The sequence below is a fragment of the Odocoileus virginianus genome, chromosome 4 (genome assembly GCF_023699985.2).
Source record: "Odocoileus virginianus isolate 20LAN1187 ecotype Illinois chromosome 4, Ovbor_1.2, whole genome shotgun sequence".
NCBI lineage: Eukaryota > Metazoa > Chordata > Mammalia > Artiodactyla > Cervidae > Odocoileus > Odocoileus virginianus.
In genome coordinates, this window is record NC_069677.1 from 76,940,239 (window position 1) to 76,965,329 (window position 25,091).

A 25,091-nucleotide genomic window follows, 5' to 3' on the forward strand; every position below is an offset into this window, starting at 1 on the left:
TGTATATATATAGCTTTTTTCCTACAACAATGCCATTTAAAAAAAAAAAATCACACAGATTCTCTTGCCAAATTTCATCCATCTGATCCCAAGTTACAGCACTTTTTTTTTAACATATTCAAGCAAAATAAAGCAGATTCACTTTAATTTTCAGCACACAGAACTCTTTAAGCAAGATACAGAAATACACTGGCATTCATTCCCAACTGTTGTTTGTTGAATACAGTTGTAAGCCATCTGTAATCCAAGTGAGACTAAAGTATTACATAAAATGAACAATGCAAAAAAGCTCACATTTTTAATATTGCATCTTTAAAAAAAAAATCTCTTTCCAAGTGAGTTTGGTTTATTTTTTGTAAAATCCACTGCTCAATACTTTGTTTCTGCTAACTAATGACCTCAGCTGCTTTCTACCAACACAACTAGGGGGAATGAATTCATAATCAGTATATACTAACAAAAGCCATGTTTCAAAAAACCAATCCCCAATATCAATGAAAAGAGCAGGCAAGAAAATAACACTTTTGTACACAGACAATCAAAACATAAAGAGAACCAGGGGATTAAGTTACACCAAAAGCTAAGATATCCTAGATTCAGTCTCCCATTTCATTAGCCAGACACTTGAATTCTACACTGGTATCAGATACTTCTTTTCCAAGCCAAAAGAAAATGGTACTGAGGTAATACACAATGGTTTTGAAAAGCAAAGAAAAATAATAATAATACAAGTCTAAGCTCTGACTAACTCTATTAAACAATCACATTCTAAGCCCAACCGCCAAGGAAATCATAGTTCCTACCTCACTTTAAACACTCACAATCCATAAGTATCTCTAAAAGGAATGTTACCCAATAGGACTCTAAGAATACTAGTAGCTATTCTTAAGTATGTCATTGCTTGAGACACAAATAAGTTTTCTTCACCTGTCCTAATAATGCTGCCCCATGCAGGAATGGTGTATCCTCTATTATTGATTAATTTAGTGACAATTTTTTATTACACAAAACTGCAGAATATTTAGACGGTTCTTACGTTTATGAATGACTAGGCTTCGTTCAGGTATGAGTAAATCAAATCCCTTATGATTATAAAGTGGAAGTAGGAAACAGATTCAAGGGATTAGATCTGATAGAGTGCCTGAAGAACTGTGGACAGAGGTTCCACCATCCCCAAGAAAAAGAAATGCAAAAAAACTAGGGTGAAACAGATCACCAGCCCAGGTTGGGTGCATGAGACAAGTGCTCGGGCCTGGTGCACTGGGAAGACCCAGAGGGATCAGGTGGAGAGGGAGGTGGGAGGGGGGATCGGGATGGGGAATACATGTAAATCCATGGCTAATTCATTTCAATGTATGACAAAAACTACTGTAATGATGTAAAGTAATTAGCCTCCAACTAATAAAAATAAATGGAAAAAAAAATTAAAAAAAAAAATGGTTATCTGAAGAGACCTTACAAATAGCTGTGAAAAGAAGAGAAGCCAAAGGCAAAGGAGAAAAGGAAAGACATACCCATTTGAATGCAGAGTTCCAAAGAACAGCAAGGAGACATAAGAAAGGCTTCCTCGGTGATCAGTGCAAAGAAATAGAGGAAAACAATAGAATGGGAAAGACTGGAGATCTCAAGAAAATTAGATACCAAGGGAACATTTCATGCAAAGATGGGCACAATAAATGACAGAAATGGTATAGACCTGACAGAAGCAGAAGATATTAAGAAGAGGTGGCAAGAATACACAGAAGAACTATACAAAAAAGATCATCATGACCCAGATAATCACGACGGTATGATTACTCACCTAGAGTCAGACATCCTGGAATGCAAAGTCAAGTGGACCTTAGGAAGCATCACTACAAAAAAAGCTAATGGAGGTGATGGAATTCCAGTTGAGCTATTTCAAATCCTAAAAGATGATGTTGTAAAAGTGCTGCACTCAATATGCCAGCAAATTTGGAAAACTCAGCCGTGGCCACAGGACTGGAAAAGGTCAGTTTTCATTCCAATCCGAAAGAAAGGTAATGCCAAAGAATGTTCAAACTATCGCACAATTGCACTCATCTCACACACTAATAGGAGAAGGCAATGGCAATCCACTCCAGTACTCTTGCCTAGAAAATCCCATGGACGGAGGAACCTGGTAGGCTGCAGTTCATGGGGTCGCTAAGAGTCAGACACGACTGAGCAACTTCACTTTCACTTTTCACTTTCATGCATTGGAGAAGGAAATAGCAACCCACTCCAGTGTTCGTGCCTGGAGAATCCCAAGGACAGGGGACCCTGGTGGGCTGCCGTCTATGGGGTCACACAGAGTCAGCACAACTCTGTGCTGCTGCGACTTAGCAGCAGCACACGCTAGTAAAGTACTGCTCAAAATTCTCCAAGCCAGGCTTCAACAGCACGTGAACCATGAACATCCAGATATTCAACCTAGATTTAGAAAAGGCACAGGAACCACAGATCAAATTGCCAACATCCGCTGGATCATCGAAAAAGCAAGAGAATTCCAGAAAAACATCTACTTCTGCTTTATTGACTAAGCCAAAGCATTTGACTGTGTGGATCACAATAAACTGTGGAAAATTCTGAAAGAGATGAGAATACCAGACCACCTGACCTGCCTCTTGAGAAATCTGTATGCAGGTGAGGAAGCAACAGTGAGAACTGGACATGGAACAATGACTGGTTCCAAATAGGAAAAGAAGTATGTCAAGGCTGCATATTGTCACCCTGCTTATTTAACTTCTATGCAGAGTACTTCATGAGAAACGCTGCGCTGGAAGAAGCACAAGCTGGAATCAAGATTGCTGGGAAAAATATCAATAACCTCAGATATGCAGATGACACCACCATTATGGCAGAAAATGAGGAAGAACTAAAGAGCCTCTTGATGAAAGTGAAAGAGGAAAGTGAAAAAGTTGGCTTAAAACTCAACATTCAGAAAATAAGATGGTGGCATCCAGTCCCATCACTTCATGGCAAATAGATGGGGAAACAGTGGAAACGGTAAGAGACTTTATTTTTCTGGGCTCCAAAATCACTGCAGATGGTGACTGCAGCCATGAAATTAAAAGATGCTGCTCCTTGGAAGGAAAGTTATGACCAACCTAGACAGCATATTAAAAAGCAGAGACATTACTTTGCCAACAAAGGTCCGTCTAGTCAAAGCCACGGTTTTTCCATTAGTCATGTATGGATGTGAGAGTTGGATTGTGAAGAAAGCTGAGCACCAAACAATTGATGCTTTTGAACTGTGGTGTTGGAGAAGATTCTTGAGAATCCCTTGGACTGCAAGGAGATCCAACCAGTCCATCCTAAAGGAAATTAGTCCTGAATATTCATTGGAAGGACTGATGCTGAAGCTGAAACTCCTATACTTTGGCCACCTGATGCAAAGAGCTGACTCACTGGAAAAGAACCTGATGCTGGGAAAGATTGAAGGTGGGAGGACAAGGGGACGACAGAGGATAAGATGGTTGGATGGCATCACTGACTCAACGGACATGAGTTTGAGTAAACCCTGAGAGTTGGTGATGGACAGGGAGGCCTGGCGTGCTGCAGTCCATGGGGTTGCAAAGAGTCGGACATGACTGAGCGACTGAACTGAACTGAAGCTTCTTTCTATTGAAATACATGTTCCTATGCTAGAAGTATGCCCTGGAAAAGCAAGCTGAAAGATAAAAGAGCAATGAGAAGTCTCTGAAGTTACTCACTCCTCAGCATCTAGTTGTATAAAAGTTTTATAACTTCATCAGTAACTCACATGTATGTTTTTAACTTGTTGCTTCAATTTCCAATTCTTTTATTAAGGTATAATCAAAGACACTTCAAAATGATACTACTGAACCCAAAGTGGCAAAAAGTAACTTGGCATGAATCACTAACTTGAATAAACTTTCAGTTTAAACATAATGCCTTCAGTTCAGTTCAGTTCAGTCACTCAGTCGTGTCTGACTCTTTGCAACCCCTTGGACTGAGCATGCCAGGCCTCCCTGTCCATCACCACCTCCCGGAGTTTACTCAAACTCATGCCCATTGAGTCAGTGATACCATCCAACCATCTCATCCTCTGTCATCCCCTTCTCCTCCCGCCTTCAATCTTTCCCAGTATCAGGGTCTTTTCAAATGAGTCAGTTCTTTGCACCAGGTGGCCAAAGTATTGGAGTTTCAGCTTCAGCATCAGTCCTTCCAGTGAATATTTAGGACTTCAGCCCTAAACTATAAAGAACCAAAATTTCCAGTTACAAGACTTTATGCAGTGCACTCTCACATTAAAAGAAAAATTATTTGTCCTAGAAAGATTTATAAGAAATATGGTGTTTTTATTATTTTGAAGCTTTGATTTTAAAAAAGATAAAGTCTAAAAACTGATTCAGCGTAATAGTAGTTAATAAATGTTATCACAGTAGTAGTTGGAAGAGATATGACAGAGAAAGAACTAGTAGTAGTAACAGTAAGGTGATACAAAACACAGGAAGAAACCAAAAGGAAATCCAAGAGCTGCAGAGTACAATAACTGAAATTAAAAATTCATTAAGAGGACTCAAAAACTCACTTGAACTGGCAGTAGGAACCAGCAAACTTGAAGATATGAAATTAGAAATTTAGAATTTGAGGAAAGAAAGAAAAATAACTAAAGTGAACAGAGCATAAATGACTTGTAGGACACCAACAAGAATGAAAAAGACAGAAAGGGCAGAGAGAATATCTGAACACTTAATGACCAAACACTTCCCAAATTTGATCAAACACATCCAAGAAGCTCAATAACCTCCAAGCAGAAAGAACTCCAAAGAACCTACACCAAAACACATTATAATCAAAGGGCATGACAAAGAACCTTGAAAGCAGCAAGAGATAAGTGATTCATCATATACAAGGGATCAGCAACTTGATCAGATCAGAAATATAATCAGATTTCTCATCACAAAGTATGGAGGCAAAAAGAAAGCAGACATGTATTTAAAGTGTTAAAAGAAAAAACTAAACTAAGAATCCAACATCTGGAAAACCTGTCCTTCAAAAGTAAGGAAGAAATTAAGATATTCCCAGATAAACAAAAGTTGATAGAGTTCATCACCTCTAGGATTGCCTGACAAGAAATGCTAGAGATTCCTGCTGGTTAAAATAAAATGATATTTGACAGTAACCTGAAGTCATATGAAGAAATAAAGATCTGAGTAAAAATAAATATACAGAAAACAGTAAAACCTAGTATTGTTAAAACTTTGGTTTGTAACTCCACATTTTATTTTCTATGTGATTTAAGACACTAATGTTATTTTTTTAATTAGGCCTGTGGACATACAATGGATAAAAATGTAATTTGGGTACGTAACAACTAAAAGGAATGAGGGTAGAGACACAGAAGAACAGAGCTTCTATGTTATTGAAGTTAAACTGGTACAAATCCAAATCTCAGTGTAGTAACTTTAGTTACTCAGTGTAGTCACTTTTCTTTGTGGTTATCAAAGAAAATAGCCAAAAGAATACAAAAAAAGTCAGTAAGATAGGGACTTAAATGTTTCATTACAAAACAAACAAATAAATCAACTAAACGCAGGACGTAATGACATACAGAAAACAAACAGGAAAAGAACAGAAGTCTCGCATCAGTCAGGCTTAAAAAAGCAGCTCTAAGTACGCTACAAGAGGGATGAACTCTGAGGACATTATGCTAAGTGGACCAAGCCAGTCACAATATATGATTCCACTTATATGATATACCTAAATTAAGTAAATTCATAGTGAAAGCAGATTAGAGGTTATTTGTTGTTTTTGTTCACTCACCCAGTCATGTCCAATTCTTTCTGACCCCATGGACTACAGCACATCAGGCCTCGCTGTCCCTCACCATCTCCCAAAATTTGCCCAAGTTCATGTCCATTGCATTGGTGATGCTATCCAGCCATCTTATCCTCTTGATGCCCCCTTCTAGAACCTGCCCTCAAACTTTCCCAGCATCAGGGACTTTTCCAATGAGTCAGCTGTTCGTATCAGATGACCAAAATACTGGAGCTTCAACTTCAGGATCAGTCCTTCCAACTAGTATTCAGGGTTGATTCCCTTAAGATTGACTGGTTTGATCTCCCTGCTGTCCAAGGGACTCTCCAGAGTCTTGTCCAGCACCACGGTTCAAAGACATCAATCTTCAGGCGCTCTGCCTTCTTTATAGTCCAGCTCTCACAACTATACGTGGCCACTGGGAAGACCAAAGCTTTGACTATATGGACCTTTGTTAGCAGGGTAATGATTCTGCTTTCCAGCACATTGTCTAGGTTTGTCATAGCTTTCCTGCCAAGAAGTAAATGTCTTCTGATTTCATGGCTGCAGTCACCATCCACAGTGATTTTAGAGCCCAAGAAGAGGAAATCTGTCACTACTTCCATCTTTTCCCCCTCTTATTTGCCATGAAGTAATGGGGCCAGATACCATGATCTTAGTTTTTTTAATATTTAGTTTTAAGCTGGCTCTTTCACTCTCCTCCTTCACCCTCATCAAAAGGCTCTTTAGTTCCTCTTCACTTTCTGCCATTAGAGTGGTATCATCCACATATCTGACGTTGTTGGTGTTTCTCCTGCCTATCTTGATTTCAGCTTGTAACTCAATCAGCCTGGCATTTCTCACTAGGTGCTCTGCGTATAGGTTAAACAAACAGGGTGACAGCAGACAGCCCTGTCATCCTCCTTTCTCAATTTTGAACCAATCAGTTGTTTCATACAGGGTTCTAACTATTGCTTCTTGACCTGCATACAGCTTTCTCAGGAAACAGGTAAGACAGTCTGGTATTCAAATCTCTTTAAGAGCTTTCCACAATTTATTATGATCCACATAGTCAAAGGCTTTGGTAGAGTCAACGAAACAGAAGTAGATGTTTTCCTGAAATTCCCTAGCCTTCTCTGTGATCCAGCCAATGTTGGCAATTTGATTTGTTTCCTCTTCCTTTTCTAAACCCAGCTTGGACCTCTGGAAGTTCTTGGTTCACATCAAGCAGATGCCTAGTATGCAAGATTTTCAGCATGAACTTACTAGCATGGGAGATGAGTGCAACTGCCTTGTGGTTAGCACATTCTTTACTACTCTTCTTGAGAACTGGGATGAGGATTGACCTTTTCCAGTCCTGTGGCCACTGCTGGGTCATCCAGATTTGCTGACATATTGAATGCAACCCCTTGATGGCATCATCCTTTAAGGTTTTGAATAGTTCTACTGGAATTCCATCACACCCATTAGCTTTATTAACAGCAGTGCTTCCTAAGGCCTATTGACTTCATTCTCCAAAATGCCTGGCTCTGGGTGACTGACCACACCATTGTAGTCATCTGGTTCATTAAGGTCTTTTTTGTACAGTTCTTCCATGTATTCTTACCATCTCTTCTTGATCTTTTCAGTGTCTACTAGGTCTCTATGGTTTCTGTCCTTTACTATGCCCATATTTGGGCAAAACGTTCCCTTGATATTTCTAATTTTCCTGATGAGATCTCTTGTCTTTTCCCTTCTGTTGTTTTCTTCTAGCTTTATACACTGTTCACTGAAGGCCTTCTTGTCTCGCCATGCTGTTCTTTGGAACTCTGCATTTAGTTGGATATACCTTTCCCTTTCTGCCTTGCTTTTCGCTTCTCTCCTTTAACTATTTGTAAGGCCTCCTCAGATAACCACTTTGCCTTCTTGCTTTTCCTTTTCTTTGAGATGGTTTTATTCACTGCCTCCTTTACAACATTAAAGACCTTTGACCACAGTTCTTCAGCCACAGTTTACTAGATCCAATCCCCTGAATCTAGTTGTTACCTCCACTGCATATTCATAGGGGATTTAAGTCGTACCTGACTGGCCTAGTGGTTTTCCCAGCTTTCTTTAGGTTAAGACTGAATTTTGCTATGAGAAGCTGATGACTGGAACCACAGTCAGCTCCAGGTCTTCTTACTTTTGCATTCCAAATACTCAATGATGAATAGAACATTTTGTTTTTTGGTGTTCCTTCTAGGAAGTGTTTTAGGTCTTCCCAGAACTGATCAACTTCAGCTTCTTTGGCATCAGTGGTAGGGGCACAGACTTGAATTACTGTGATGCTGAATGGCTTGCCTTGGAAACAAACTAAGATCATTCTGTCATTTTTGAGGTTGCATCCAAGTACTGCACTTTGGAATCTTTTGTTGATTATGAGGGCTACTCCATTTCTTCTACAGAATTCTTATTCACAATAGTAGAAATAATGGTCATCTGAATTAAATTCACCGATTCCTGTCCATTTTAGTCCACTGATTCCTAAGATGTTGATGTTTATTCTTACCATCTCCTTCTTGACCAGATCCAATTAATTTATCTTGATTCATGGACCTAACCTTCCAGGTTCCTATGCAATACTGTTCTTTGTAGCATCAGATTTTACTTTCATCATCATTCTTAAAAAACAAGTTCTAAAGTATGCTACAAGATAGCTGAACTCTGAGGATATTATACTGAGCAGAGCAACCCAATCACAATAAATGATTCCCACTTATATGATGTACCTAAAATAAGTAAATTCATAGTGAAAGTAGATTACAGGTTATACTAGTGGCCAGAAGAAGGAAGGGAACAGGAAATTACTGTTCCATTGGTACAAGTTTCATTCTGGAGTGATGAAAAAATTTTGGAAATAGACAGTGGTGATGGTTGCCCAACACTGCAAATATTCTTTTTTTTTTTTTTACATTTTCATGACCCTTATTTTTTATTTCACTTCTCCATTGCAGTGATCAGCCTGAGTGGATATGATGGAGGCAAACAAGACTCTGGTGATAGAGTTTGTTCTGACAGGACTTACAGATCTCCCAGGGCTGCAGGTCCCCCTGTTCCTAGTGTTTCTGGTCATCTACCTCACCACCATGGTGGGCAACCTTGGACTGATTTTTCTCATCTGGAAGGACCCCCATCTTCACACCCCCATGTACTCATTCCTGAGCAACTTGGCCTTTGTAGATGCTTGTTCTTCATCTTCTGTGACTCCTAAGATGCTTGTCAACACCTCAGACAAGAGTCAAATGATGTCTCTCTTTGAGTGCATGGCCCAATACTATTTTTTTGGTTCCAGGGCCACCACAGAATGTTTCCTCCTGGTGGTGATGGCCTATGACCACTATGCAACCATATGCAGCCTCTTTTTTTTTTTCCATTTATTTCTATTAGTTAAAGGCTAATTACTTTACAATATTGTAGTGGTTTTTGCCATACATTGACATGAATCAGCCATAGATTTACATGTGTTCCCCATCCTGAACCCCCACTCCCACCTCCCTCCCCATCCCATCCCTTTGGGTCTTCCCAGTGCAATGCAAATATTCTTAATGCCACTGAACTGCACACTTAAAATAGTCAAAATAACAAATTTTGTTACTACTTTTTTTTAATGTAGTAATAATACCAAAAACAACTTTGCTGCTACTGCTAAGTCACTTCAGTCATGTCCGACTCTGTGAAACCCCATCCCTGGGATTCTCCAGGCAAGAACACTGGAGTGGGTTGCCATTTCCTTCTCCAATGCATAAAAGTGAAAAGTGAAAGTGAAGTCGCTCAGTCATGTCTGACTCTTCACGACCCCATGGACTGCAGCCTACCAGGCTCCTCCGTCCATGGGATTTTCCAGGCAAGAGTACTGGAGTGGGGTGCCATTGCCTTCTCCATGGGTGAAATTGTATCTGAACTCACAGCTCAGTAAAGCCATTTTTAAAGAATCTAACAAAGCTTCTTTTTAACTAAAAACAATCTAGGTATAAAGAAGCTTCTCAAACTCCCCCTCCTAACACATGCTCAAAAAAATCTTGAAGAGATATAGAGACAATTTTGAAAATAGTGGAAAAGAGAAAACAATAACCAGTGTCTATCTGAATATTTCTCACAAGGAAAACTAAGATCGTACAATCTCCTGATGCCAAAAGACAGGATTTAAATTCTGTCACATGACAAAAACAGAAAACGCATGGGCTAATAACCCGGGTAGACCCCCGGCTAGGTGGTCCACAAGTACTCATAACTCAGTGCCAGCGAGTGTGCCACTCGGCTCCATCCTGTTTAACGGTGTATCAGCAACTCAGATGCCCAAACAACATGCTTATCCAAGACGGCACCAATGCAAAGCCAGAGAGGTTAGCCACTCTGCCTCATAACTCAAACAAGCTTATCAGGCTAATAAACCAATAGGTAGAGACAGTGTACCACCACCTTCACATTTACAAAAGCATACATACATATACTTTATTAGAGATAAATGTAAAAACCAAAACTCAAAAACCAACTACTAAAGCATCAGATGCTAAGGCTCTATAGTGCTGAAAAGGTAAACAACATCTTAAACTGCATTATGAGAAAGACAACTTCTAAGCCAATGGAGTAAGGACCCCAGAGTACTATCTGATCCAACCCCACCCTAACCACTCTACATGCAGTTACAGCATCATTAGGTCTGACCCAAACCCACCCTAACCACTCCACATGCAGTTTACAGCATCATTAGGTCTGACCCAAGGTGTGCCATACTGCAGTGACATACCATGGATATGAGGTCTTAAAACGACTGGTGGAATAAGTTAGGAATATTTGGCCTAGAGAAGAAAATTATGAAGGAGTAGTGTATGACCATTAACTGGACTTCAATAACAGTTTCTAAATATTAATAAAGGATATGACAGGCACCTTCAAATATTTTAAGGCTGTTACATGAAATACAACATTCCGCTGAGATTAAGGAAAGAATTAGTACCAACAGACAAAAGCGTAGTTTCCAACCATCAAAACTTTCTAGTAGAGAACATTGGTGATTTTTATACGGGGTGGGAAACTGGTCCCCTCAGTGCAGGGAAATACCACTGGCTCTTAGTGCCTGTGGTACTAAGGTTTCCAACAATGAACAGGTAACCTCAGTTAAAAAAATACTATGAAATGGTTATCTCCCACACTGAGCTTTAAGTTCCAGAACATGGACCCAAAGAACAGAGCACAATCAGGCTCCAATGTAGACCAACACTTAAATATTCTTCATTTGACAAAAACTAGTACAACTCCAAATCCTGTTTTTCTCCCATACTTAGAATACTTGGGGAATGAAACAGTTGGTTCTAAATGCTATTAAATATTTGCATCCAAGAGCTAATTCTAATCCATTTTTAGTAAAGCAATATAAATTACACACACACAAATCCATTTACCTCTACAGACCAACAGGGATCATACACAAAATCATCAACTTGAGAGAAAAAAACAAATCTTTTGTTACTAGCATAGTATGAATTCTTAATTATATTACTAAGTCATTTTTAATGATTAAAAAAAATAAAAAAACCTGCTCATTGCTTTTTAAGAGTCAAGTAATAAGAAAGGGTCTAATGTAACTAGTACATCTCCCCAGTACCACTGCCCAGGAGTAACCTCTGTTAACTCTGTACACTGCCAGCCATTTCTACGCCCATGTTACGAGTTTTGTTTTGTTAAAATTACAAATGGAATCACATAACTACAATACATTCACTCAATATATCTTGGACCTCTTTCTATTTCACCACACATACTGATCTGCCCCAAGTGACGCTAGTGGTAAAGAACCTGCCTGCCAATGCAAAAGATTTAAGGGACACAGGTTCAATCCCTGGGTCAGGAAGATCCCCTGGAGAAGGAAATGGCAACCCACTCCAGTATTCTTGCCTGGAGAATCCATGGACAGAGGTACGGTCCACAGGGTCGCAAAGAGTAGGACATGACTAATACGACTTACACACACACATACATACACACACACACACACACACAAAAATAACCCCAGCAATAAGAGAGTTATATTCAGCTTCTAGGTGACTTAGGGTTTAAAACGACACAACCTGAATAAAGATTAATTGGGGGACTTACTTCAAGCATTTATAGTCATGGGACCATAGACAGTACAATTTCCCAAGTGAGAAGATATAGAAATGAGAGCTGTAACTAAGAAACCAGATGAGCAAGCCAAGGTAATTATTTCCAGAGCACAGTTCCTTTCAAATAAACTGCTATGAGCCAAAGCACACTACAGCTGTACCTAATTCTAATCAAATCCAGTCCTTTTTATGAACATATCTTCATTACATATAAATAAAGGAGGGATAAAAATCACCATTTACTTCAAAAGATTTTAAAAAATTAAAAATCAAACAAGATGTAAAAAGAAACTAAAAGAGAATACAAACGGCTAATAAACAAACCTAATTTTATTGCAAATGTGTAACACAACTGCACAAAAGTTATGTAGGGAAGAAAAGAACTTGCCTAAGGAACTTTGGAAAACAGATTTAGACTGTGTAATGTAAACCTAAGAAAAGTGCTGTACTGTAGTTTAAAAATGTATTTCTCAGACATCAGAGTGAAAAGCTACCTTTGCCCCTCCCCTTCAATCTACAACCAGTAGACAGTTACACAATGCAACAAAAGGTGATGCCGCCCAACACACCAACAAGCTATGAGAAAAATCAAAGCAGTTCAATGAGCTCAAGAATAAAATTAATGAACAGAAGAAACACTTTACCAAAGAGACTAAAACTCTAAACAGGAACCAAACAGAAATTCTGGAGCTGAAGAACAACTCAATAAACACGATGAAGAATGAATTCTAAAACACTGGAAATAGAGCAGACCATATGGAAGAGAGAATTAGCCAGCTTGAATACAGAAACCTAGAAATGATACAAGTAGAAGAGGAAAGAGAAATAAGGTACTTTTAAAAAAAAAGGGAAATTCTGTAAGAGCTATCAGAATCTTTCAGCAAGGGCAACATTAGGATAATAGGTATCCCACGAGAAGAGAGGGAGAAGGGAACAGAGTTTACTTAAAGAAATAATAGCTGAGAACTTCCCAAGCCTGGAGAAGGAACCAGATATATGTAAGTCTATGAAACTAAGAGAACACCTAATTACCTCAATGCAAAAAGACCTTCTCGAAGACACTTTATATTAAAATTGCCAAAAGCCAGGTATTTTAAAGGCAGCCAGAAATAAAAGGATGCTGCTGCTGCTAAGTCGCTTCAGTCGTGTCCGACTCTGTGCGACCCCATAGACGGCAGCCCACCAGGCTCCCCTGTCCCTGGGATTCTCCAGGCACAAACACTGGAGTGGGTTGCCATTTCCTTCTCCAATGCATGAAAGTGAAGAGTGAAAGTGAAGTCGCTCAGTCGTGTCCGACTCTTCACGATCGCATGGACTGGAGCCCACCAGGCTCCTCCATCCATGGAATTTTCCAGGCAAGAGTACTGGAGTGGGGTGCCACCGCCTTCTCCATACATGTATGTCCTAGCTCTGTCTACTGAGAGGACCTAGAAACAGTAACATCCCAACAGTACTGAGCACAGCTGGCACCCGGATCTTGGTTTCTAGATACCAATCTCCAATAAAATGAATCTGTCTTCTTTGAAAAAATGGTCTGATTCCATGGCTGTGGCAAACAGGTAAAACATGAGATGTACCTAGAACATACTGTGGTATCAGAAAGTGAATCAATACTCACAAAATCATGGATGCATTGTAGAAAGGACACAGCAGGCAAATTTGTACCTGTTCTCAATAACCAAAGCTGGAATGATTTGAGCAACAAAGCATTATGTTTTAACTCATATGATAAAAACAAATATCCACAGATCCATGTAAATAAATAACTGGGCAATTAGTAAATGGAGGAAAAAGATCAATTCTTCCTTAACACATAACTGCAATTAACAAATATAGAAAGAATGAGGGTACAGGAGTTCAGAACAGGTCTCCCCAAGATATACCACTTTGGCATGTGGGTTTTTTTGAGCTAAAGTCAAAAGAGATCCGGTATGCTCAAGGGAAACTACTGCCTGACCCTTGACAACCTACTACAGAACCTGAACTAGGGATTTTACCCAGAAAAAGAGTTACAACCAGAGATTAAGTTGCCCTATCAATACGGCAAATCAAATATCTAATTACCAAACATGATCCTCTTGTCCTTGGAAGCCCCAGGCCCCTAACCCCATTCCTTAGCTCAGAATGGCATTTTACCTTCCTGACTTTGAACCTCTCATATATACGCAGGCTCTGACTCTCATCAATGTGGGGTTCCTGTACATACAAATTAAAATTTGATTTTCTCCTGTTAATCTGTCTCATGCCATTCTAATTCTTAGACCAGCCAGAAAAACCTAGAACGGTAAAGTTTTCTTCCTCTCTGACAAAAGAAACAGAAAAAATCATCATTAAGTAATCACCACAGTATTAACTGCTGCCAGCAAGAGCCTCCAACAGAGGCAAAAACTGGCCTGTGAAAAGTATGATGAGATTCAGGATGCTTACAGTTTCAAAGTACCTCCTCACACGAGGAAGGTATTAATTACAATTGAATTATTACATTACAAAGAAAAATTACACATTATTAAACATCCAACTGCTGTTTTTTAAAGCCTTCAGCTAACAATTATTTTACCAGTAATAACAGAAATTAAAAAAAGACTTCGGTCCTCTTTTGTTAAAGGAACCACTTTCCTTGAAATCTACAGATTAGCCAGTACTTCAACCATACAAACAAATGGGAGATCCTTCTCCTCCTTTTTCCTATGCCAATGGCATTCATTTCACACAGTAGTTAATTGATGAACTTAATTTTACAGGCTATGGCAAACCAGTCACTTATGAAATCAGACATGACTGCAGCCTTCTTCACACTCTGTACTTACCGGACTTAAATGACTATAGGTACAGCAGGGAGCTGTAAAAGCCCTTTCCACAATTTGTGGTCAGATACAATAGCATCAAAAGCTACCAACTTTGAATCTTAAGATTTGAGTTGAATGAGAATTACTTTGCTACCACAAAGTCACCTTTACTTCATTAATCTCTTGTGACAGATGGGAAAATTAAAGTATTCGAAAACAGAACTGTTTTTTTCCTACAGAAATACCAGTAAAAGAGTCCTCAAAAATGACAACGCCACACAACTACATACATGTAACGAAACAATAAACTCAGTGAGAATACGATTAGAATGGTCCCTTGCATTAGAACAGAAAATACATGTTTCCTGTCCCAAACATGAGTGGACGAGCTGGTGGTAATGTCCACACTTAACAAAAGAGAATAAAAAGGTACCTGACAAGCAAATGAAAGTCACCTATCCAAACCTAAATAAGCAAATCTGAAAGAAATAGCTGACTTCTGAGAGGAAGCTACTTGAAATTGTGTAAATGGATAAAAAGGAAAAGGACATCACAGACAAGAGGCCTGGCATTTTCTCAAACAAGTAACTCACAACACTTCAATCTTAATTTCAAAGAACACTAATACTGCTTTCAAATAGCAGACTTTCTGAAAGCTAGTGAAATAATGAATTTAACCTAGATGATTAGTAAGTAAAAATTTTTAATCCTGATTTTAACATTTTGCCTACTAATAGAAACAAATCATGAAATACTCAAACCCCAAGCCAACAGAGTCAAAAACAACATAATCTGAAGAAACTATGAGAAAAGCATTAACATAATAAAAGCTGCTATAGTCTGCCAGGCATCCCACTCATCTCACAGAAAAATATGTGAAGCCTTGAAATTTGAAGAAAGATCAATGCCAAAAGTAATGTCCTCAAATCTATTTACCAACCAAGGTAAAGGAAATTTGTATTTCTCAAGCAGCTTTTTCATACCAGGGACTTACACATCTTGCCCTACTAGATCCCAACAAGCCTGAGGTAGAGTCATCATTATTTCACAAGTGAGGATATCAAGGCTGAGAGGAGTTAACTTCCTTGCCTTTGGCTAGAACAATGTTTCTCAATCTCAGCAGCATTGACATTTGGGGCCAGGTAATTATCTGTTCTGGTAGGGACGGGGACTGTCTTGTAAATCACAGGATGTGTACCAGAATTACTGGCCTCTATCCACTGCATGGCAAAAGCATCCTCCCACAGTTGTGATCAATAAAAACCTCTCTAAATGCTGCCAAAGTCCCATGGAGGGCAAAACTGCCCCCAGCTGAGCACTACTGAGTTAGTGTGAAGAAGCCAGTATTTTCATTCAATGGACAAGAGCTATATGCCAGACCCTGTTCAAAATGAATGAGGGACAGCTGAGGATCTTTGTTGTCCTTAAGAGCTTGCTTTGAACCCTGGTCTTCTAGCCCAAGCGATGTTCAATTTTAAAACAAACTTCTTTCCACATACAATGTGACCTTCAACACCATCCCTCTGGCTGGCCCCCACATCAGCCAACTCCTCCAGCCAGTCAGCAGCACCTCCACTCACCCACTTGGACTGGTTCTACAGCTATAGTCACTTCTGACTTAACCCTGACCAGCATTCCCTATTATTGAGATACTGTCCAAGTTCTGCTTGTTTAAATGTCTCTCTCATCCACCCCTACCCTCCCCCCCCATTTCCATCATTCTAATGTGATGGCCAATTCCCCTCCTTTCTACTACCAGTAGAAATCGGAAGAAACTCACCTCTTGATCCTTCAAATGAATTAAGGGTACACATCTAGATTCCATAACAGAATACCAATCTCTAGGGTCAGGGACTGGCAGATATTAAAGAGTGGTCAGCAAACACCACATCCTCTTTTTTTGGAGTGGGAAAGGAAACTGAAATTTAACATCCCATCACAGTAAACAGCAGTTCTGACAAGCATTAAGAAAAGGACACTGACTGATTTGTTCACCTGCCATTAAAAAGTGGCTCGCATGCTATTCCTGGCACTTGTGCCATGAATCACTTTTGTCTGTTCCAAGCGAATGTAGAACTGACACTCTAGAGGGAAGTGAAATAAGAGTCCAAAAGAAAGCCTGAACCAACTAGCATTTCTGCCCCTCCCAATGCATAAACGCAGAGCTAGGTGCAGCAAACAATCCACTAGGGAAACTCTAAAACAGACAATCAAACAAATCTAGTGAAATAACTGCATATATAACACATTCATAACATGACATACAGCACCAAAATGCTAATTTATTTATATTGCAAATGAAAGGCTTTGAGGTGACATAAAAACCCACAATCTGTTTTAAAGTTGATTTCTATTCTATGCAGAGAATAGATCTTCATTATATTAATGGTTCTTAAGGAATGCTTTATTTGCTGTGACTTTAAGACATCACAATCAAGATAACTTTAAATTCAGTACCTGAAATTCACAACCTAATCAAAAGTTTTAATTTATACTTCACAGTTAAAAAACAAAACAAAACAATGATCAACAAAAGTATTATGGGTAACAGCCTAAATACTTCTGCCTCATTATTCTGAGTTTTCCTCTAAAGGGTTGAACATTAAACACCAGTACAGGGTAGTAAATATATTCAGTGTCAGGGTCCTACAGCTAATCCAACTTTATCAGATTATTTGTTTTATGTAAGTAAATAAACAAATGAAAATAATTTCTACAAGGATCCTTCAATGTCTCAAGAGTTTTCTGAATTGTGCTAAATTGCTATTATTTCCTCATGGGGGATACAAGTTTAGGTCTGCGTCATCATGAAATGATCAAAAGCCAAGCCAAAAGACCTCCCTTAAGAAATTACCATTAACAAGAATATTAAAGACATGATTTTATTCATACATTCTCTAATACCAGATGCAGAAAGACTGAAGTTGAATTAGACGCCCAGTTAGGAACCATCTTAAAGTGATACTTCTGACCCCTGCTGTTACTGTCTTTCTCTTTCCTTAACCTACTATGTATAGCCTTGTAACATTTCATTCCATTTTTTCCTAAATGTATCCAATAAGCTTAGCCTATACTAACCTAATTGAACACAATTTGAGTAATTGCCTTGTACAGTCAACTCACCTTATCCACAGGTTCTGTATTGCAGATTCAACCAACTGCAGATCAAAAAAAACAAAAAAACCCCAGAAAGTTTCATAAACCAAAATTTGAATTTGTTGCATGCTAGCAACTATTTGCATTGTTTCTACAGGTATTCACAGAGCATTTAGACTGCATTAGGTATTTTAAGCAGTCTAGAGATAACCTAAAGTGTAAGGGAGCATGTACACAGGCTCTATGTAAATTATGACACCATTCTGTATCACAGACTTCAGCATCCTCAGATTTTGATATCTGTTGGGTTCCTGGAACCAATCCCCAGATACTAAGAAAAGACTAGCTCTAAGATTTATACCTTCACGAATATTAACTTAAAACCTTAAAGCTGGAAGACATATTAACCAATGCATATAAATACCAGCCATATAAATTCAAGAGGAAATTGCACTGAAGGCCTTTTTTTTCCCGAGAAATCTTTTCCTGCAGGAAACAATGGCATTAACCAAGAGTTCCCCCAACAAGTTTTTACTTTACAGTCTTTTACCAACACTTGTCCTCATGAAAACTGTAAAAACAATCTTGTCACAACTGATGCCTGAAATTACTATAAAGAAAATCTGTCTTTTAACAAAGGTAGGAAGAGCGTTTGAACATATAAAGAGATCTTTAAGATGTTACATGTAACAATGGTGTAATTTAAAATTATCCCAGCTAATTTTACCATCAAGCTAAGGTGTTCTTAGAGATTCCCTTGTAGCTCGGTTGGTAAAGAATCTGCCTGCAATGCAGGAGACCTGGGCTAGATTCCTGGGTTGGGAAAATCCCCTGGAGGAGGAAATGGCAACCCACTCCAGTAATCTTGCCTGCAGAATCCCATGGACAGAGGAGCCTGGCAGACTATAGTCCATGCAAGGAGTCGCAAAGACTCAGACATGACTTAGCGACTAAACCACCACCAAGGTGTTCCTTCCTGCTTTAAAACAAAATTTAAACTTAATTATGAAATTTAAACAGACTATGGTTAACCAAGATCACAAAAGAAAATCAGCCTTGAGGTTCAAGGGGAATATTCCCTAGACTATTTTGATTGACATTGCTTCAGTTAACAGAGCTGAATTCTGCTAACATTAAATGAATAATAAAAACATTAAGACAAATCATGTCTTTAGGGTTGAACTGTCAGAAGACTACATTTTACCAATATTTTCTGTAGCATCCTAACTCTGGGTTAAATTACTACGGTTTATAAAATGCCACCACATAATCTCTTTTAGTTTCAACTCTTTTCTAGAAATACTAATTAAAATTATTTTATTAACAAAATGGCAAACATAATAAATTATTTTCCACAGCTAAAGATATAAAATATTTTTACAAACTGGTTTTCTATTTCCTGTTAAAGAAATACAATTAACATGGCTTCTCATCCCTTTTTCCTTACAGTTCCTCCAACTATCCTAACACAATCTTTTCTTAACACATTTCCAGTGTTAACAATTTGAACTTGAATAAGAAACTATTTTAAAAGTGCAAAGAAACATACTAAGATTTTCAAATGCTATCCAAAAAGCTCGAATGAATTTATTCTAGATGGACTAGCCCATCTAACCTTAAATTAAGCATGTCCTAAAATCTTGAAGGTTACTAATCTCTATATTTAAGGTTACATTAAATAGTTTCATGTGTATTAAATTTATAGTGGCTTTTCTATGAAAAAGACCAGATTTGTTCCAAAGAAAAAATCCATTATTGAGAAGGATTTGCAAAATTATCCAGCCAGAAATAGCTTTTCTAATAAATCATCCTTTTAAACATCCAAATGATAAATTTTTTAAAAATAAAAAAAAAAAGAGCCATTTATTTGTGCATCTTCAATTCCTACGTGCTATCTGCTTTGATCTAGGATGTGGATAAAATCCTAACCCACAAATGGAAGTGTAGAACCAGTCCCTGAAATTCCAGGAAACTAACACTTCAGATATTTCCAGTGACTGACTGGAGTATTCATCCTGGAGGCTAAGACTAAAAACCGGTCAAGGTTTGCCGATAAAGTGGGAGAAAGGTCCAGAAGAATCAAAACTGAAGTACGGAAAGAAATGAGCACCATGGCTGAAAGGAGTCAAACAGATGAAGTTGGAGACATGGCACACGCCCTAGGTCCTCCAGGCCCCTGCCCCCAGGACCACTGGCGATTCCATCCTGCGTGCATCTGGAGGTAGGTGGAACTTAGCTACACAACAATCGGAGGAGCCTGTTTCTGGGGAACAGCAGCAAGCAATCACCCAGACACTCAGCAGGCTGTGTGTCAGCCATCCTCCTGGGCACTTTACATACCAGGCTTCATTCTCTCCTTACACTCACCTTCCCAAAAAAGGCATTTAGCCCACTTACAGATGGAAAAACTTAGCAGCTAAGAAAGCTTTAGAAACTGAGTAACTCGTTGAGACTTTTAGGAGAGGAAAAAAAAAAAAAAACCTGTCAGGATTCAAATCTAAGCCTGTCTCGTTTTACAGTCCCCTGGTTTGTTGGCAGAGCGCCAATTTTTCTCAATGGGCTTAAGGCCTTAACACTAAAGAAAATTCTGCCCTTGACTCTACCCATTCCGTATCTAATAATGACAACTTCATACAGAGCATTCTGGCCACTACTGTACCCCCTTTCAATATTCAATGTTATAACATTACTACGTAAACACTAGGCAAAGCTACTTACAATTAACATTTATTGAGCACTACTGTATGCCACATACTTTTTCTAAACACTAACAACCTAAATGCTACTCACATGGTGTGTGTGTGTGAATGCTCATCTGCTCAGTCATGTTTGACTCTTTGAGACCCCATGAACTGTAGCCTAACAGGCTCCTCTGTCCATGGGATTTTCCAGGAAAGAATACCGGAGTGGGTTGCCATTTCCTACGCCACGGAATCTACCCTACCAGGGATCGACCTGACGTCTCCTGCATCTTCTGCACTGGCAGGCGGATTCTCTACCACTGCATCACCTGGGTAAACTCTATCAATATCTTCATTTCACAGATAAAAGAAACCGAAACAAAACCAGCTTTATTAATGTACACAAGGCCACATGACGGTAAGTGGGGATCCAGCATTCAAATCAAGTTGTCTGGTTCCACAATGCATATCTTCAATGCTAGCCTTTCTCTCTCCCAAGAGAATTTATACAGGGTTTCTCATTTAACTCTCCTAAATATGTAAGCTAAATATTATCAATCCCATTTATAGATGTTTCCACAGGGGCTCAGCAAGATGAATTTACTTAAAAGTCACACAACTTTTAGTAGTTAAGGTATAATTCCAATCCATTTGTTTCACACCCGTAAGATGCGAATATATCTTATCTGAAAAAGAACACTGTCTATAAAAAGGAAAGCGACCTATGTATTTCAAAATGGCCAATCGGTTTTGAAAACTTCTAGGCTATATATAAGTTCTTAAAAATACTTAAGAAAATGGAAAAAAACAGTGTTATGGGAATGAAAAACTGACAAAAATGACCTCAATTATTGAGGCAGAAACCCCCATCAGTTTTTAAGAATTGAATCATCTTTTACTATGAGGCCAAATCATTATTTAACCATAAAGTACCTAAGACTCAGCCACAAGTGTACACCATGCTTCCAAGGCACAACCACTCCCTCCCACCTCATCCCATCTCACAACCACTCCCTCCCACCTCAACAGACAATGAGAATCAGCTTTATGAATCATACTCTTTTTCATGAGCACAAGAAACAGAAAAGCAACATGTAACAATCCACTGACTTTAGACTACACTCTTAAATCTGGTAACATTCTAAAAGCAGAAGATCAAGCTTCACATGTTATTTAAGATGCAACTACCAACAAACAGGTATATGAATGCATTTAATATTCTTTGTCTCTTGTGAGGAAAAGATCTGCCTTCCTTAAACCTATTAATATAGACAAGGCAGAAAAAAATTCACAAAAGTGATTTTCCATACTACCAGCAAAAATTACTGCTTTCGAATGCTGTTTCTAAAGATCCAATTAGACAGTAAAAATCTTCTGCAGTTATTTACATTAGCACTTCAGAAAATGTCTTCCACTAATTATCCATCCAGAGTAAAATTAAGCAAGATAATCATGCCTTTTGTCATATTTCCCTCACATCCAGGCGTCTCAGACAACAAAACAGATTATCACATGTAAGAAAGATCTATTTTAAAATAACTAGTCCTACTTAGTACAATCAACCTTACGTTTTCAACAATCAAAAAACAAATTAGAGAACAGCCAGAAAGCCCAACTGCAGCTCCTCTGTACCAGGTGCAGATTTTAAAAACCAAAGATACATGAGGACAAAATGTGATCTGTAAACATCTTTCATAGCATCCTGCAGCCCCACTTTAAAAAAAAAGGGGGGGGGGGGGGATGATCACACACAAGTCAGCCCAAAGAATAGTGTGGTTCTTTCAAGAGGGAAAAAACAACGACATTTATTCAGAGTTGTTCAACGATTAAAAAAAAAAGAAAGAAAACACTACTGTGTATGAAAGAATTAAATACTTTATAAGGCCAAAGGAATTGAGTAACATGTGAATGATAATCCGGTTTATTTGCAGCGTCCAGTGGACGGACAGGTTCCGCTGTCAACCTCCTAAGGCATGTTTTGAAATGAGGAGGAACTTTTAAGAAAGGAAATCACTTCATAATATTTAAAGTCAGAATTGATTTTTGTTAACTGAAAAACACTGAATTTTTTTCCCCAAAACTGAACTTAATAAAAAAAAATTTCTTTCTTATAAATGAATCCAGTTAAATAAAGGCAAATACAGAGGGATGCAGTGCAGAGCCTTCCCTTCCCATCTCCGCCTCCCCTGGAGTGATTCCTCTCTGAGAGCTGTGGAAACAGCAGAGATGCCATCTGAAATGAAAACTTCCCTTCCAAACCCCAAGCTAAAGAAAGCAGGTTCCTCGGGAAAGCATCATCAAGCTCAGTCACCAACAGAATCTTAATTCCCAAAACTCCCTATGTTACGAAAATACAAGCTAGATATCTCAGGAAAGCATCCTTGGACACTTCACAATCGAAGGAAAAAAATAAAATCAGAACCAAAAACGTGGAGAAAGACAACTTAAAAGCCAACCACCACACCCTCAACTCCGCGCTGCAACCCGCCTGCCGGGGGGCTTTTACCTTCATCTTCCATCGAAACTGCACTTGGGTTGATGGCTACAAAGTCTTTAGTGTCAGCCGCGGCCACACTGGGAAGAAGGAGAGGAGGAGAACAAGAGAAGCCCCCGGAATCCCAGGCCGTCACCCCCGCTCCCGGCCACGCGGCCCGCGGCTGCGCCCACCACCCCTAGCAGCAGCATCTGCAAGAGAAACCGGAGAAGCAGCGCTGACGGGGACGGGGAGGGACCGCCGCCCACCGCCCCAGGAGCTCCAGGCCCCGCGCCCGCGCCCGCGCCCCGGCCGCCCGCATCCCCCAACTCACGCCGGCCGGACAGCGCCCCGGAGACGCCCCCAGCCGGGAAGTCTGGACGCCCCCCCGGACCTAGAAGTTTCTGGAAACTGGGGGACAGTGGGTAATCCGGGAGGCCCCCCCAAAGCCCCAGACCCCTCTCTGGGCTGCGGGGGACTCACCCGCAAGCTCGCGGGAGCGGCTTGCCAAGCGGCGGCGCCGTACGGGCGCCTCTCCCTGCGTGAGGGCGGTGACCGGGAGGGCGGGCGGAGCGGGAAGGGGAGCAGGTGAGGAGACCGGTCTCGAGCCGACCCGGGCTCGATGCGGCCGTGCTGGCCTGCTCCCGCCTCCGCCTCCTGGGCTCCGCCCTCCCCGCCGCCCGCCGTCCCGGCGCGCCCCGCACCCCGGGTCCGCCCCGCACTCCCGAGCGCCCGCGGACCTAGCTTTGTCGCCACCACTTCCGCCGTGAGGGGCGCGGGCGCAGGCGCACTAGCACGCCCGGGCGGGGACGGCGGAAGTGAGCGGAGGCCAGGTTGCTGGTCCGTAGGGGGCTGCGGCTAGGGGCGCCCGCTGCGATCCCATCTCCCCTGTTGTCACCCCTATCCTACCCCGGAGACGTGCTCGGCCTTTCCACGCACCTGCCGGGCGCAAGTGTGGGAGAGCCACCCGCTCCCCCGCGCCTGCCGCTCCTCCTCAGGAGGCAGCCACGGGGTCGGTCCGAGCGGGCAGACGCAGCCATGTTCGCGGCCCACGAGATGTTTGAGCGCCCGGACTTTGAGGCGGGGAGCCCCTCCCGCCGGGCGGCCGTCACAATCTGGGCTGGCGACGCGGGGACCGCAGCCTTGTTTGCGGGCCTGTCACGGCTGCTCTGCGCTGACCGTGGGGCAGGTCCCCGCAGGGCCACATCTCAAAAGTTCCATCCCGATGGGGTTCAGCCTCAGCGCACTCGGGCAGAGGGAGCCGAGATCTTCGGTTCCAGTGTGCAAACGGAAAGGCTAGAAGAGCTGAAAGCCTCGCGCTCCCAGATGGAAGCTGAGGAACCGGCGTTACCTTCAGCCTCTTTTGGCACTTGAAATTTCCCCTTGCTCAGCACCTAACCTAGACCCCCATCAAGTCAGTTTTGATGGACGGTTGTGTCTAATCTGACATAGCAGAGGTTGAACCTAAATCCTCTCGCACCCAAATCCACTAGAGGGCAGGTCTGTACCTGCTGAGTTCCAGCGCATCCTGCAAAGAACTCAGGATATGGCAAAAGAAACATCTTTGCTTATATGCTTAGAGGTGTTTTTCTTCATCTACTCCTAGGCCTGTTGAAAATTTTGCCCCTTACCCCTCAGGTCCTATAACATAGCCTACTGTGCTCCCTTACCACATGTTCAGCATCAAAATAAACAAAGGGACAGAGTTTCCTATTCTGTTTGGCCCCAGGATAAGTGGAACTAGTCTAGAATCAAAAATTCTGGGCAGCTTTATAGATTAAAGAAACATGGCGATTTTATTCCATGAGGTTCACTTTCAAAAGTGAAACCCTAAAATCACAATGTATATATAGCCGTCTGTGGCTTGTATGCTTAATGATTTTTGTTTGTTTAGGGCTGATACATATAAGATTATGATTGGTACAACGATGAAAGTTCTATCTCTTGCTCAATGTTTTATTCAGTTTGGAATGATTGTTACTGAGAACCTTGACAGCATAGCATCACATTAAAAAAAATATCTAAAGTAGGTAATGCACAGGTATAGACATTATTTGTTAATAACATATGATCTTACAAAATAGAGGGTAATTCTCCATTAAATTGCTTTGATTGAATGGAGAAAATTTTTTCTAAGGCAACTTTTCACAGTTATCTGTTGTAAACTGCA

The 25,091-nt window shown here is 40.4% G+C and overlaps 1 protein-coding gene across 3 annotated transcripts in view; it reads right to left on the reverse strand.

Annotated features, from left to right (window-relative positions):
- ATP2C1 (ATPase secretory pathway Ca2+ transporting 1) overlaps positions 1 to 25,091 on the reverse strand; it is a 147,159-nt gene that overhangs the window by 96,631 nt on the left and 25,437 nt on the right. Inside the window, exons 1-2 of one of the 3 annotated variants that reach the window (XM_070466757.1) lie at positions 23,405 to 23,492; positions 22,955 to 23,133 (exon numbers count right to left, since the gene is read on the reverse strand). The exons of the other annotated variants lie outside the window; for them this stretch is intronic. Coding sequence (XP_070322858.1) covers positions 22,955 to 22,960 — 6 coding nt within the window. The 5' untranslated portion in view covers positions 22,961 to 23,133; positions 23,405 to 23,492. Of the gene's footprint in view, positions 1 to 22,954; positions 23,134 to 23,404; positions 23,493 to 25,091 lie in introns of those variants that run through there. 3 annotated transcript variants of the gene reach the window in all.